At 40.5% G+C, this 16,995-nt stretch overlaps 1 protein-coding gene across 2 annotated transcripts in view; it reads right to left on the bottom strand.

Moving 5' to 3' along the window:
- The window catches only part of kcnip1b (Kv channel interacting protein 1 b), a 31,404-nt gene that overhangs the window by 4,036 nt on the left and 10,373 nt on the right, over window positions 1–16,995 (bottom strand). Inside the window, exons 1-5 of one of the 2 annotated variants that reach the window (XM_088321194.1) lie at window positions 11,228–11,488; window positions 4,137–4,261; window positions 3,986–4,055; window positions 3,844–3,914; window positions 3,651–3,758 (exon numbers count right to left, since the gene is read on the bottom strand). In XM_088321194.1, coding sequence (XP_088177320.1) covers window positions 3,651–3,758; window positions 3,844–3,914; window positions 3,986–4,055; window positions 4,137–4,261; window positions 11,228–11,285 — 432 coding nt within the window. In that variant the 5' untranslated portion in view covers window positions 11,286–11,488. Of the gene's footprint in view, window positions 1–3,650; window positions 3,759–3,843; window positions 3,915–3,985; window positions 4,056–4,136; window positions 4,262–11,227; window positions 11,489–16,995 lie in introns of those variants that run through there. The other variant, XM_088321193.1, reaches the window with a different exon arrangement.

Below are 16,995 nucleotides of genomic sequence, written 5' to 3'. Positions count from 1 at the left end.
ACTTAAAAAGTGGTCGGCGGCGCCCTCTGTTGGCTGCGCCTGCATCGGCTCGCTACAACGGGTTAGGTGCAATCGACATTTTGTTCTGTGTACATTGTTACACAGAATGACAATACAAGGAAATTATTATTATTATTATTATTATATTATATATTTGGTATTGGAGGAATCCAAAAGTAATCAAGTTAAAGTAACCCTACCAAACCCTGGCAAGCAGCAAGCAAAAACGGCTAGCAAGAACAAGCTGGAATGACCAGCAAAGAAAATGCTAGGAAAACAATGCAGGTAAATGTTTTTTTTTTTTAATTTGTAAACATTTTTGTTTATTAGTGACTTATCAATTATTAGTTGATGGCAAGAATGTGTTAAGTTGGTGTTAGTTTCCCTTTCACTGTTGAAACCTTTTATTTCTTTGAATCATCACACATTTATGTTAATACCCATTACTAATATACCTTTTCAATGTATCCACTTGATGTCTCAAATAATTAATTCATTCAGATATTATACAGTTTTTACAATGTTCCAAGCGGTATCTGGTTAGCTGTAAGGGAGAAGCCTTGAGTCTTGCCCTGGATCCCATCAAACCACCTTCAAAATACGGCAAGATCCAGTCACAACAGGACTGGGTTGGAGAATTTTCCACTGTACCACTACCGCTTTGTTTTTTTCAAACCCCACCCATTTTCCATAAAAAACAGTTGTCAGCCATTTTATCAAGGCTCTCATGACACACTCACAGCTTCGTTCTGTACTCACAAACCCAGAATATATTTGGCTTTTATTGTATTTGTTGTACTGTAATAAAAATCTCTTGGGAACTGCGATTGTTTTACTCATCTAGTCTCGCATCCCAAATGTTGATTAGAATATGCAGAAGGGAAAAAAGCTCATATTCATTCAACATTTAGATGAAAAGCTATCCTAGTATTATGCTTGTTCAATTACTACAGTCACAACTTCAATATATGAAATATGGCCGTGCTTATAAACTACACACCACTTGTGTGTTGTTGAAGTTATCAAAGAAGTCAAAGGGCGAGATGCTCCGGTGATATCTGGATTCAAGGCCTCTTTTTAACAGGTTGCCCACATAGATGCTTGCTCTCTGACCTAGTGTCATTTTCCTCGAAGATACAGTAGCGGTATATAAATTTCCTGTCAGGACTATACAACATTAAAAAGGTCACCTAGGAATAAGGACCAGTGCCTGCTCACTTGGAAGAGACTTTTAAGTATTCAAAACTTGTTATGCCCAGTATTGTGGGCATACGTATATATTTTAGGCCGAAATCAAGATGCAAATCTAACTAGTGGAGTACGTCCTGTAATCATTAGCCTCTGATAGTGCACAAAATAATGAAATGCTTTTTGTTGTCAATGAAAAGTCTTTTTAAATGTACATATTTTTGACTCAAAAAATGGGAATAAATGCGCCCGAAATTCATGTTTCCATACATGTCAACCTCCACGGCTCCATTCCCTTACGAAATGTTGTATTTTCCCTTACAAAATACAAAATAATCTTACACCATAATTTTTTTTCAAACGTGTTTGTTTATGTAGTTCAACACGTTATATTGTACATGTATTTCGTTATATCATATACGGTATATTGTTAATTAACATTTTGTTGTGAGATACTGAGTTGCTTGACATGAATGAGGTTTATCATAAAAAAAGTTCAAAAATTAAGTAGCTTGGACGTTCACTGCAGAAGGAAAAATACATGCAAATATAATTGAGTAGAATAATACATTTTCTTATTCAAATTATGAATTCATTTTCTGCATTAAATTATTGTTGGTAATATACTGATTAAAGGGATAACCACAGACCTGTCTTTTTTCATTTTCTCCTTTTTTACTTCCTTTTTTTCTTAACTTCTTTATACAACCATAATGATTCGTAATATAATGCATCAAAGCAAATGAGCCGTTTGAGAGCCGGCTCTCTTTAATGAGTTGGGCCGAAAAAGCCAGTTCTCTAAAAAGAGACAGACTTCCTTTCACTACATAACTACCACATGAAATCCGAGGCGGCAGATGCATGCGCACAGTAGCATCAAACCGCTCGCTTCGTTTGCAACGAAAAAAAACGATACCGAGATATAGGCTACTGCGGCGAACTCGTTTGACTTGATTGATTTGCTGTTCCCCGGATGTTAACGATAATTGACAAATTTGAGTTTTTCCGTATGAAATGAAATGAAATGATCTGCATTTATATAGCGCTTTTCAAGTCAATGACTTCCCAAAGCGCTTTACATAGTGCTTCACATTTCCCAATAGCGGCCGTGATCTGTGCAGCCATGTAAGGCGCTAACCTGCTTATTGGGGGTAATTGGGGGTTCAGTGTCTTACCCAAGGACACTTCGACAAGTAACACGGACAAGCCGGGATTCGAACTGGGATCCCTTAATCCTAAAACGATCGCTCTACCTCCTGAGCTACTTAATTGACAAATTTGAGTTTTTCCGTACAGATTTTCTTTTACGTCATACCCATCTTAAAATGCATAATAAACGTACTTTTTACGGCAAAAATGTACAAGTTGACAGGTATGTGTTTCAAAGAAATACCAAGTGTATGTCACGCGGACCGGACCAGAACGGAAGCAGGAGGCAGGAAGGGAGAACTCATTTGCGTTGACGATCAAAACTTTGATTTAGCAAAATAAAAGTCGTCCAAAACTCAGGGACAAAACAGAACAAAAACAGGCTTTTACTCAAAACGTGAAAACACAGGTTTCCTCCGAATCAAACAAAACAGGACAGAGCAAAACAGAACAGAAAATGCAGACAGAAAATGCAATGAGCCAGCACCCACAAAACCCAAAACCCCCCTTAAGAAGCAAACGCGCAAATTAGGCGATCTGCTTCAGCTGGTGCCCAGGGGGCGGGGCCAGCCGGTCGCCACGGCGACCATGCTGGACACGACAGTGTAACTCTTTCTCCTTGTCATGATGACTGATTACATTTACCTGTGCCCACTCGTATGGCGCCAGCTTCTGCTGGCTATCTGATTGGTTCCCCGTCCTACTTAAGCTCAGTCCTTTCACTCGCCTGTTGTCAGTCCGTCAGCGAACCTTTGCTTTCACAAGGCAAACATTTATAACTCTGACTACCGTCTGTCGCGTTTTGTCACCCATTTCCCCGTTTTCCACTTGTCTGTTCCTGATTTTTCCGTTTCTATCCTGCTACGACCCGTTTTTTTGACCCCGACCACGTTTTGATTTTCCGTCCCTGCTAACAACCCGTTTTTTGACTCGGACCGCGTTCAGATCTACCGTCCCGGCCAACGACCTGTTTTTCCGCCTACGATCCCCGCTCCGGAAGATCCACTTCTGCATTCGGAACACTCTCCGATCCCGTGATCGGCTTGCTTCCTGCGTCCAGCGAGCACCAGATCACTGGCGCTGCCTTTTCTCTATATTTCAATAAACTTGTGAGTAGCGTTACACATCTGGGTGCTACTTCTGTTCTGGTCGTGACAGTGCTCATATATTATATTCTGTTTTCTTTTGTCTTCATTTGATCTTATCGTAATAAAACCTTAAGCGGAATTGCTTCATTCAAATGTTTATCATACCTGTCGTGTCTCACAACCTGGATGTAACACGAACATTACACTTAGAAAAAAAATACTCACCTCTCTGTTAATGTAGCCGTCTCTATTGATGTCATAAAGCTGAAACGTCCACTCCAGTTTTTCCCTCAAGGTCCCCCTCAGCAGGATCGACAAACCCATGACAAAGTCCTGACAGCAAAAAAACAAAACGTTACTGCCTCAGATAACGAATCGCCCCCATCCCCTTCAATTGCATCTCTCGTGCCAGCGTTACCTTGAACTTGATAGAACCGTTGTTTGTCGTGTCAAAAGCATTAAAAAGATAATGCGCGTACATACTTGCATCTGCAACACAATACACAAAACCATGTGAGACCTGTTCAGAAAAAACACAAATGACAAACGACGCAGTTTACCTCCGTGGGGGAAAAATTGTGCGTATATGTGTTTAAACGTTTCCTCATTTACGACACCACTGGGGCATTCCTGTAAAAAAGGAACAAGACAAACGCATTAAAGACTTACGGATTGAAATATTGTGAATACATCGAAGGAAGTAGTGATTACATTCTTGAAACCACGATAAAGGATCTGGAGCTCCTGCTTGCAGAAATTTGTCTGGGTTTCCAGTTGCTCGAGTGCCTCCGGCCTATGGCACACTGTCGTCATCTCAAACTCATCGTCTGTTTTGTCTGCAGAGAATCCAACAAAATAGGATAAAATGTCTCCCTGTTGAAAGACTTCATTCAACCGTGGGAGTTGCAATACTCTGTAGTCTACGGCTCAGTGAACACACGTTTAATGTGATTTGGCTGCAGAGGCGGATGCTAACGGAGGGGAAAAAAACCTCAAACTGTATGGAATTGACAATATTGATTCCCTGCAAGAATTTGTGGAAATATATGAACGGTAACAAGGTTATCAGAGTGTGGGCTGTTGAGAAAGATGGCGTCAATATTCTGAAGATGACTTAGGCTGACCGAGCATCTGGAGAGTAAAATAACGTTAACGGTTTCTACAAGTTCAAATGTGTGTAAAAAATCCAAAACAAATTCTAATTGACTATACACTCACGGCGTATCATATTGAATCGAAAAAAATATATCTGAGTCAAAACAGGTGACCAGTTTTCTCTCGCTAGTCGGACCCTCCTTGGGACTTCACAATTTTTATATTTTTCTTTTTGGAACAACATTATACTGTGAATATCATTATTACAAATTGTATGTGGAGTACTACACTGCTGAGTAAGGCATGCGATTCTCTTGCCTCATGGCAGAGGGCGATAGTGAGACCAAGTTCCCATTTTTTGTATTTTATTTTTCAAATCATCTGTCTGTTCTATCGACCTTGCTTCACTCTTGTGAAGCCTGGTGCTCACCGAGGGACTGAGGCCTAGACTGGACTCCTTGGATGCGGAGATTATAATTCATGCGTTTGTTACCTCCCGTCTCAATTACTGTAATACACTACTCTCCGGTCTCCTGAAGTCGAAAATCAAGAGCCTTCAGCTGGTACGGAATGCTGCAGCGAGGCTTTTAACTAAGACAAGAAAGTTTGATCATATTACCCCGATTTTAGCGAACCTTCATTGGCTCCCTGTTAGCTTAAGATGTAATTTTAAGGTTCTGTTGGTGGTATACAAAATCATGCATGGACTTGCTCCCTAAGATCTTTTAGATTTAATTTCGCCTTATGTTCCGATCCAGAGCTTTCGCTCTGAAAATGCTGGTCTACTAGTGATCCCAAGAGCCAACAAGCGTTCTGCAGGTTTGAGAGCCTTCTCCATTCGGGCCCCAGTCCTGTGGAATGCTCTTCCCCCTGAGATTCTATCTGCAACCTCAGTGGAACTGTTTAAATCTATTCTTAAAACACACTTCTATTCTATAGCATATGAATAACCTATATTTTATGTTGACAATATCTGTGTATTATCTGTTATGGCAACATCCATTGCAGCCTGGTCATCCTGGAAGGGGTATTACTTCATGTGCGGTCCCTTCTCAAGATTTCTTCATTTTCCTCATGTTGAGGTTTTTGAGTTTTTCCTTGCCCTCATTTAGGTTTTATATCAGGGGATGGTGTAATAATACTCTGTAACAATAGTCTGTGGTTTGCAATGATCTGTGCAGCCCTTTAAGACTCTTTGTGATTAAGGGCTATACAAATAAACATGACTTGACTTGACTTGACTTTGTGACAAGGTCCCTTCGGCGAATCTATGGGTACTAATTGAATGACTACGTGTCAAACCAACAGGTGCCCGATAGGGCGCAGATGGGACGTGTTATATGCCAGATTCGGTGGCGGCAGCTGCGTTTCTACGGACATGTGGCGCGGTTCCCGCCAGAAGGCCCAGCTCTTTGAATCCTATGTGTTAGAGATCCGAGTGGCTAGACCCGCCGAGTGGGTCGCCTAGTGTATCGTGGCTCTTACTGCTGGGAGGATACATGGAGGGCTGTGGCATGGGCCGGGCGTCTGCCTGGGTGATGGCCAGAGAAGGCCGGCGGAGTGGAGGGGTTAGGTGAGCGCGGCAAAGTGCCTTAGTGGCGTGTGCTCCCATACCTGACCTATCTCTCTCTCTCTCTCTTTCTCTCTATCTATCTATCTCTCTCTCTCTATCTATCTATCTATCTATCTATCTATCTATCTATCTATCTATCTATCTATCTATCTATCTATCTATCTATCTATCTATCTATCTATCTATCTATCTATCTATCTATCTATCTATCTATCTATCTATCTATCTATCTATCTATCTATCTATCTATCTATCTATCTATCTATCTATCTATCTATCTATCTATCTATCTAAGTGTGTTGGGTTATGTATGAATGTGTTTACGAAAATATATCCAAATGAGAATTAAAATGGTCAGTTTCGATAAAATGATGTTATAGAGAGAATGAGTGTGAGGAAAACAGACAGCAGCTTGGAGGTTATTTAACAGCTTGAAGGTTATTTGAAAAAACGCACACTGATGTCAGAAGCATGACGAGTTCTTTGCAGTCAAAATGCCTTGAGGATATCACACCCTGAAATAACTTCCTTTGCTAAAAGCTTAATTAAAAAACAAAATTAGCAATCATCATCAGCATTTCTTTTGGAAAGAGTGTAACTGGGAATGATTGCTCAAGGCGTGAGATGTTTTGGCATTGATACGCAGATAATTAGAAACGTTTCAGGTGGTGAGAAAACCCCCCGAGGAAATTGCGTCACTTGTTAATGACACCAGCTAGTGTTGTTAGCACAAATAGTGCAGATGTTTTTTTGTATGCGTGCCGCCTGCCTCCAATGGTTCAGCTACACAACGTAGAAAGAACCATATTGCACCAAAAAAAAAAAAAAAAATTGTCAGGAGCTGCAAAAAAATAAAGCCTTTTATAAGCCTTATAATGAATGCAAAACATGCCTTATGTATCTATTAACCTGTTGCACGTGACGTCACATTGCTTTACTTGGCAGGATGAGAGCCATGATGGACGGCAGGAAGCACCCTAGCAGAGAGTACTTGAATGGCCATTTGAGTTGAAACAAATATGAATAAAGACAGAAGAATATAGCCACTGCTTTGAACAATGGTAATAAACTGCTGTGGCCTGGGCTGTGCGAACTGGCAAGGTTCTAAGCCAGATTTGGGTATTTGTATCCCTTTTGAAGAAGACGGAAGACGGCGATGTTTATCTGCAATTAATCAGAGGGAATGGTGGTAGCCCTCAAGTATTCCAAGATGCAGCAAAGATTTTTTTAAAGGTATATTCGATTTTTTCCGAGCAATGTTATGTTAAGTAGGTATGAGTCTCGTCCAAGACTTTCAATGCAATAAGTTAGCTACTGGTAACTAGCTAATGTTAGTGTTTTACCATTTCCATTTCTTTATGTAGATGCGCTGCTTTGGTTGCGGTTAACCAGGGATTCCTTACAATAATAACACCTGCACCACTGAGTGCCTTTACATGCAAGCACTGTGATAAGGACTGTCATTCAAGAATCGGACTGTTCAGTCTTTCTCAACATAGCGCATATCAAACAGACTCTTCTGGCGCAGTCCATTGTCTCTCGAGACAAAAGGAGACTGAGCGAGTCATTGCCAATGGTGTGGAGTAGTATAGTTTTTGTTTTTATTGTTGTGTACCACTTACAGGCCTCACCCACTGTTAACTACAGTTTACTGCTGTCAGTCATGGTGTCGTCACTTGGTTAGGTCAAATGTGTGCAAAAGGACAAGAATAACTTTATTACCTGACTAGCAAAAAGACTAAGTTGGATGCAGCGCATCCTGTGGAGAATGATGCACCACGAGACTACGCTGTTGTAGGATACCTCCTCAAGTTTGACATCATTGCAATATTAATGAAATACAGTAGGGCGCCGCGGCGATTGTGTGGTTAGTACACAGCCCCACGGTGCGGAGGTTCAGGGTTCAAGTCCAGCTAGCGCAGCCTCCCCGTGTGGAGTTTGCATGTTCTCCCTGTGACTGTGTGGGTTTCCTCCGGTTTCCACCCACATTCCCAAAAACATACATGTCAGGTTAATTGGCTGGTCCAAATTGCCCCTATTTGCGAATGAGCGAGTGAATGGTTGGTGTCTCTGTGTGCCCTATGACTGGCTGGCAACTAGTTCAGGGTGTCCCCTGTCCACTGCCCCAAAACAGCTGGAATAGGCTCTGGCACTGCCGCGACCCAACTGAGGATAAGTGGTGCTGATAATGGATGAATTACAGTACATTTTTGTTGATTTGATTTGTTGAAATCCAAATTTTAATGTTATTACTATTTTGAGGATTAGAACAAATGGAAAATGCATAATGTACCTCTAATCTGGGAGTAAAAGAGTGCACTAAAACGCAGCATGCACTTATAAAACTAAAATGTAAAGTAATAAATGTCAAATTATTACAGATTGATTTTGATTTATGTGCACATCTCAAACAACTCAGTGCTTGTGTGAAATGCACAGGCATCCTATTCTCTCTTTCTCTTGATATCAAATCAACACAGTAATCCTTGGGCCTGAGCAACAAGACCCAATAATATCACTATCTGACATTCGAAATACAGTATATACTAACAAAATCAGAAGTCACTTCATAAAAACAGCTATGTTGTTACTATAAGGTGCCTATGAAAGGATTTTGTTATCACTTGTTTAATGTGACCTCTGTGTTGAAATTAAGAAGTAGCGAGAGGCTGAGTTACATAGTGATGTTGCCGCTTTAAAAAGGGCGGAGCTTAGGCCCGCACAGCTCAGTTTTAGCATAGCGGACGTGGTAGAGAGGAAAACAAGCGGAGGAAAGATGTGCCGAAGTTTTGCATATTCACCAAGTTCTGCTGGCAGGAGTTCATGCCGGAGAGCCACAACTTCACGTCGCAATATAGTACTTTGCTTCGTTAAAGCGACAACCTGTATCCTGTCTTTTTACAACTAATACCGGTGAGAGGCTAAAACAAAGATATAATTCCCTCCCCCATCTTTCTTTAATTTGTGAGCAACAGTGTTGGATCTTGTAGTATAGCGGCAATAATTTCATATGACTCTAACTGGATTCCTACGCACAGTAAATGCAACATTACAACTAAACACAAAAGCCAGTTTAATCAACTTCAGCGGCCATTTTCCTGTCTGTTATCATCAGAAAATGACATGATGTCATCATGAAATGTCAATGGAATCGGACAAAAAGGCCATCTACTGTGGTCTTTTTTTAATGTATTTTTCATATTCCAAAAACACAAAAGTACCCAGAATGTAGAAAATTAGAATAATCTTATTTTACGATATCTTATTTTAAGTATTCATTGTATTTGTAATTTTTTTCTATTAAAGTAAAATATTTTTCTGGATTATGAGGTGCATCGGTTTATATGGCGCACCTTTAATGATAGTCTTTTGTGAAATGTTTTTTATAGATAAAGTACAACACACTATACTGTATGACGCATTAAATTTAAATTACTTTAAGAGCTAAGGTTTCTAAAAAAAAAGAAAAATGATGGAAACTTTTTTTATAGAACAAGCTATCACTATGAAAAATTATTCAGCAGTGTCACTTTTGCCCATTGCCCTCACTTGGCTCCACCCGTTTGGCGCCAGCTGCGGCTCGTTGCCTGATTGGCTTCCCTCCTATTTAAGCTCAGTGCTCTCACTCACCCCTTGTCAGTCCGTCAACGAGCCTCTGCACCCGCAAGACGTGTGTTTTGACTCTGTCCGGTATCTTGCTTGTGAATCCTGTCCGGTATCAATCCCGTCTATTTCGTCCTGCTTGATATCTGACTCCAGTCCCCAGTGTCTGGTATCGATCCCGTCTGTCTCGTCCGGTCTGATATCTGACTCCAGTCTCCTGTGTCTGGTATTGATCCAGTCTGTCTTATCCTGTCTGATATCTTGCTACAGTCTCCGGAATCTGGTATTGATTCCGCCTGTCTCATACTGTCCGATATCCTGTGCCAGTCTCCAGTATCCGGTATCGATCTCATGTGTCTCGTCCTGTCTGATATCGGACTCCAGTCTCCAGTATCTGGTATCGATCCTGTCTGTCCCGTCCTGTCCGGTATCATTCCCGTCCGTCTGGTATCTGCTCCTGTATCTGGTATCGATACTGGCTGTCCCGTCCCGTCTGGTATCGAATCCGCCTGTCCATTATCTGCTCGTGTATCTGGTATCGATCCCGTCAGCCTCTGGCTTCCTATTTTTCCACGCCGGACTTCTGTCTTACTTCTTCCGCCCAGCGATCGCCAAATCACTGGTGTTTGTGTTCACGCGCATGACTGCCCCATTCCCGTAAAATAAGGCTTGTGTGAAAACGTTACGCATCTGGGTCCTTCTTCTGCTCTGGTTCTGACAAGCACTTAAGAAGATTCATTCATAAATGGTTGCCACATTTAAAACCATGTCATTGTAATTATGCAAGTCAGAAAAGTTGCGTTTTTCTTTAGTATTCAAATCATCATTTTTTAATGAAGTATATTTTACCTGCAGGAGGTGCTAAATAATACACATTCTCCATGTAATGTTTTCATTTTAAAAAAGCGGGTTAATATGCAGTATTATGAATGTATTTGTTAAAAATATAACCCTTTTTACATTTTTATCCCCAGCACTTTATGGTACTCAGGTTGCTGCTTGAACAAAATATAATAATAAAACTTATTCTAAAAATGTAAACAAATCAGAGATGTTTGCATCTGCAAGATCAAACTTACAGTATCATTCATCCTGACACATTACTGCTCACTCTCGTCCAGCCCTTCAACCCAGTCTCCATGACAACGGAGGGGTTATGATATGTGAGCTGGGTTTTAATTCGCATGCGACGTTTGTTTCTCGCCTTCTAAACGGAGATGCCCGATGGTGCATGTGCCATCCCCGCCCCCTAACCTTCTTGCAGGAGTCAGGGACGCCGATTTGGCTTTCTACTTATTTACAAGGACAGCACACTAATCTCTCCTTCGTAACCACCGAGGGTGTGATAGAGCTCGCTCCACTCTATTCCGGCATCTATTTTCCTCTTTTTTCTCACTCTCTATTCAAGGAACATGTTGCTCTCAGCACATCTACTGTATTAAGAAGCCCTGTCCAGCAAGCACATGTTGCACTTGGCAAAACACAAGAGTCCTGACTTCCCTAAATCCCTCCTCTTTAAATGTTGACGTACCTCTCGTCGGTCTCCTCTGCTTGGTTTGCATGGTCAAAGTTCCAACCACTGCACCCATGTCACCGCAGTAACCAGCCCAGGTTGAAGTTGTAGTGTATTTCGATTTTGGTCTCCGTCAAATCCTGTCTTTGTCTCAAAGCCGTTGATATCGGGTATGGATTTTCTCTTGCCAACTCTTGCGTTCCGAGCACATTCTCAAAGACACACATGAGATGCTTCTGCCTTCCTCTGCGCCACTCCCTCTTTTCTGTGGCTTTGACAGTCTGTACCCCTTTCTCGCCCTCCCCATTTTTTTCCCAGTTCCCTGCCTCCTCATCCTGTTGTGACGTGTGGGTCTATTGATGCAGTCCTGACTAATGATGCAAGCACCAAGTGCAAGGGTGGGCTACTATTTGGAGTCGGGGGTCGCAATGGGTTAAAAAATGTGACCAAGGGGCCGATCCTGGAGATAAATTCAATGTTTTCATTTATGAATAAATATACTTGCAGAGATCTACACGTTATATTTCTTCATATTTGTTTTTATTTCAATGAGTTTCATCATATTGGTTTTAAAACACTCACAATTTAAGCAAAAATGATCTATTATTGCTCAGTTTTAAGCATGAAATATGATATTTAGTTTTGTAGAGTTACTGTAGGTGTATTTTTTTATTTTCAGGATTTCTGCCACCGGATTTTGCTTTATATATGGAATATATTTTTAGTATTACCGTATTTTCCGCACTATAAGGCGCACCTAAAAGTCTTATTTTTTTTCAACAGCTGACCATGCGCCTTATAACACAGTGCGCCTTATATATGGCTCAATATTAAATTTGCAAGGTCTCGCAACTACGAGAAACAGCCGCCGACTCCATTTTTCGCGCTGTGCATACTGGGAAATATTAAACGATTGGTAGTTGCCGGGGCTCGTGTTGTATTTGTTTACTAAGTGGCAAAATGGCTACCCCATTAAACTGCTTAATTCATATTCAACAAATACAGTATTTGTCTGAATCCAGGGTTTTGACTGGTGAAGATGTAAAGCACAATTTACCTTAAACAAACGCAGAATTATTCAGAATGTCACGTTTGACAGAGAGAGAGAGAGAGCGAGAGAGAGAGAGAGAGAGAGCGAGATTCTCTTTCATACGTGCATTTGTATAAAAAATGGCTCCTGTTAAGAGACACGCGTACAACGCCGAGTTTAAACTCAAAGCGATCAGTCACGCAGCACAACACGGCAATAGAGCGGCAGCGAGAGAGTTAAACTTAAATGAATCGATGGTACGGAAGTTGAGAAAGGATGAAGATAAGCTCCGCCAAGTAAGGAAAACTCAACAAAGTTTCCGTGGCAATAAAGCAAGATGGCCAGAGTTAGAGGAGACACTTGAACAGTTGTTCAACAAAGAGCGGCAAGCAGAAGTGTCAGTACGATAACTATACGTATGAAGGCAACAGCGCTGGCACAAAAACACCGGACGTGTTGGATGGCCCATTCACTGAGATATGGTCAATTCGAACACAGCAGAAGAAGAATTCGAGGGATTCGTCGATGAGGAGCTTATAGAGTGATCTTTGTTTTTCTTTTGTGTGTTTACGTTTTACATTTTACAGTTATTATGTTATTGCTTTATTGTTATCGTTTTGCACTCGTTGTTTTTGCACATTACGAGTGTCACTTTATTGCGATTGCACTAACGTTTCATTTAAAATAACAGTATCAGACGTTTTTTTCTTTGCGTGTTGACTAAATGGACAAAAAATAAAACGATATGTCGATGTTGTTCAAAGATGTTAAAGATGTGTCACGAAAATGCTTTACCTCAGAGAAAATAATAAAACGGCTGTTTATTTATTTTGGGAGTGAATGGAGTTGTGGAAAGCTTGTTTGTTAATAAAGTTTGACCTTTTTGAATGTTTTGTTGACATTCCCTTGAGCGTGGCAACATCTAGAGGTTGCATAACGTAACTACATTCTCTACTGTAGTCAAGTCGTCACATTTATTTACCGTAAATAGCCCTTAATCCCAAAAATGTCTCGAAGGACTGCACAGGATTACAATTACAAAATTGCACAATTACCTGATCTTAAACCAGCATGCACTTATAGCGCCTTATAATGGGGTGCGTCTTATGTATGGCATAAGTTTTAAAATATATCATTCATTGAAGGTGCGCCTTATAACATGGTGCGCCATATAGTGCGGAAAATACGGTACTGTAGTTTTATTTTTGTAGTATTTTTGAAGTATTGCTGCAGGAGTATTTCCATAGCATCAATTTTGTAGTATTTTTCCGTAGTGGACTTTTTGCAGTACATCTGTAGTATTTCTATACTATCCATAGAAGTATTTTGTACTAACCCTGCAGATGTAGTTCGTTTAATTTATGTTGAATATTTCAGAAGTCGCATTTTCGTACTATTGTATTACTGTAGTAGTATTTTTGCAGTATTTCTATAGTATTTTTTCTTTTCAGTCCGAAAGCAAAATAAAATATTAGGTCCCTGTTTTTAAGCACTAAATTTGATATTTAGTTTTGTACTAATTGTTTTAGTATTTTTGTAATATTTAATGTCAAAGCATTTTTGTTCTAGACAGACAATAAGGAGAAAGTTGGCACCCCAAACAAGAAACAAAAAATTAGTAGTACTTAAATTACTATGGTCAAACTATAATGACTATATACTTATCGCCATTATAGTTTGACCAGCTTGTTTGGCAGGCTGGATGAAAAAGTTTGTGGACCGCGGGCCTAGGTTTGCCCATACATGGCCAAGTGTATGGCAGCTAAAATGGTTTATTGTACTTGTCATCATCAACTGCCTTACTCGTCCGCATGTGTGCAAAGCTATTACCGAATACGCTATTAAATTCATCGTTTTTATTATGCAACTGCAGGAATCAATGAAAAAAGTGCAATGACAATTTGAAAAATCAGAATAAAGAAGAGGGTGGTGATGACTCTAGGAAAGAACCTCCTTCGGATTCCGTTATTCTTAGTTTTAAGGGACCTCTAAAGACATGACCTATCTTCTTACAAAAGAGCACTGAGCTTCTTCTTACACCGAAAGACACAGTGAGCTTTATCATCCTGTTCAAAGCAGTGCTGGTGATAAGTGAGCCTATGTTCTTATTTTTTTACAGAACTGTACACTTTGTTTAGGTCAGCCATGTCAGGTCAGATCCTGCTCGTTGGATGATTTTAACCAGCCTGCCATACATTTTTAGTATGTCAAAAAAGAAGCAAGTCTCTGGGTCATTCTTATCAAAAGTGATGATTTTTAGGATAAATGCAAACAAAATTCTTTATCTGGCCACCAGGAGGCATTGTTGAGTTTGTATAGCGTGGTGAGTTGGTTCAGGTGTAAATAACAAACATGAACATCTTCTTTTCCCTATTGTTTGTGAATAAATATCATGTGTTTGGAAAAGATTCCTTGTCATCCGTGATTATTATATATCGGGTAGGTTGCATAATATTGAAAAACAGAGCTAACGGTTTCAAGATTGACGATCTTTTACTGATCCGGCCCGCTTCAGAATAGAAAATCTGGATCCAGCCCCAGAGCCTAACTGAGTTTGACATCCCTAGTATAACACTATTAAATTCATTATTTTCTTTTGCGACTACAGGATTAATCAAAATACAGTCATTTCTTGTTTTTTTGCAGGGGTTGCGTTCCAAAAATGTCCCGCAATAGTCAAAACCTGACAAGTGGAAGATTTTATTAAACACACCACGACATATTGAAAGAACAAACTCAAATTATAGGCTCAACGAATAAAAGTACCGTATTTTTCGCACTATAAGGCGCACCGGGTTATAGGGCGCACCCCCCAAAAATAGTTTTTGGTCCTATATTTTCCATACATAAGGCGCACCGGATTATAAGGCGCTACAATGGAAACGTCGACAAAACAGTCGGATAGTTCAGTCAAACTTATTACCCCCTTAATATTCCGAAAGCTTGCAAAGAAGCAAACACTTGTCGTAGACACGTGCAGATGCGGTGTCCGTATGATGTCACTCAAATGCATCGTTCCAAACATCATTCGGAAGGTTAAAGTCTTGGGATTCAAGAAATGCCAACCATTCCTTAGTTTCTATTTTCCTTTTTCGCTCGCAACTTTACTGTGCATATGGCAACAAACACTTGGAATTTAGTTTAATTTAAGAATAGACTCATCACAGGAACATCGAGATCAGTCTGAAACAAGATACTTGGAAAATATAAAGCCGGAGTAGCTCACCGAAGTCGGTGCGTTCAATAATAATGTGCAACCATGGTCCTCTTATATCCGTGAGTGTAGTAAATCCAGGAGAGTAAAATATTTACAAATACAGAATGGTAAAACATGTTTCCTCTGTGCCGTAGACAACCAAACTTGCTATTCACATTCATCTTTTTCGGCCAATTGCAGGCTTTGTTTTGCCCTTTTAGCCTATGCGAGCCTGTAAATGATAAAAAGGATCCGCCCCCTTTACCTCCGAATAACTTTAGCCAATAGTGATCGATTCAAATGATGATTGACACATTGGCTGGGAAATGAAACGCCGGCATATGTATCCCAGCATACACCGTGGACCACATCGCCTCCGAGGAAAAATCTAGTCGGCGGCTGCTTTCCTTTGTTGCGAGAGCTTGCGACTTAATATTGATCCATATATAAGGCGCACTGTATTATAAGGCGCATGGTCAGTTTTTGAAAAAAATAAAGGCTTTTAGGTGCGCCTTATAGTGCGGAAAATACGGTACTGTACTTTGTAAACGTTTTCTTTTTTTTTTTTTGCAAATAATTCTGTACTGTGAAATTCCATTTTTTACAATAATCTTGCCACACGTTTTACACTAAAATGATTTCAAGACACAAATGTTTTTACTTAGGAGATATTTTGTCGCCACCAAGTGGCTTTAATGGAAAAATGCTTTTACCTGTCTTTAGGCAGGGGTTAGCAACTTAAAATGTTGAAAGAGCCATCTTGGAACAAAATAAACAAACCGAATAAATATGTCTGGAGACACAAAAAAACCCTTATACAAGCCTTATAAGTAATATAAATCAACTGGTATGTTGTCGGTCTAGAGCATTTTGTTGACATGATGGCTTTAGAGAAACGTGAAATCAAAAAAGATTTGCGCTTACGTAATCTCTTTTCGTCAAGCTGTTATAGGTTTGTGTACTACTCGGACTGCACTCTCAATGACGCGCAGACGCAGGCAGAAGAGGGGCGGGGCAACTCTTTGGCCAATCAAAATGCATAACACAATGCACCATGAAAATCCATGAATTGCAGAACTCACTATAAGTGGACCGATATTCAACAAGGGATTACTGTAATTCATATTCTAGGGGAGGGCCTATCGAAATTATCAATACTGAGCGAGAACTTGGATTAGATATCTTGTTTCATTCGGCAGGCCGGATAGAAAAGCCCGATGGACCGTATGTGGCTCCTGGGCCGTAGTTTATCCACCCCAGCGCCGGACAAACTTATGACAGGCATCACTGTTTTGTCGGCACCTGCGTTTAGCTAATGTCCTGTGGCAACCCTGAGCTAGGCATGGCCTGCATCCACAATTTTTGCCTGACATTGTTTTCATTTTATTTTTACAGATATAGTCCTTCCCTCTGAATGGAAATCAAAGCCTGCGTTCGGAAGGCCAGCAGACCCCCGCAATCCCCCTGACAGAGGTCGGCCGTCTCCATGCTACATTAAGGCCGACACGGTTATGTGCCAAGGTTGCTGCACTGCAGTCTGTAACTTCATTATCTTTTCAT

The sequence above is a fragment of the Urocampus carinirostris genome, chromosome 17, assembly GCF_059441175.1.
Source record: "Urocampus carinirostris isolate Australia breed hairy pipefish chromosome 17, RoL_Ucar_1.0, whole genome shotgun sequence".
Taxonomy (NCBI): domain Eukaryota; kingdom Metazoa; phylum Chordata; class Actinopteri; order Syngnathiformes; family Syngnathidae; genus Urocampus; species Urocampus carinirostris.
This window is presented reverse-complemented; position numbering and strand designations above follow the sequence as displayed.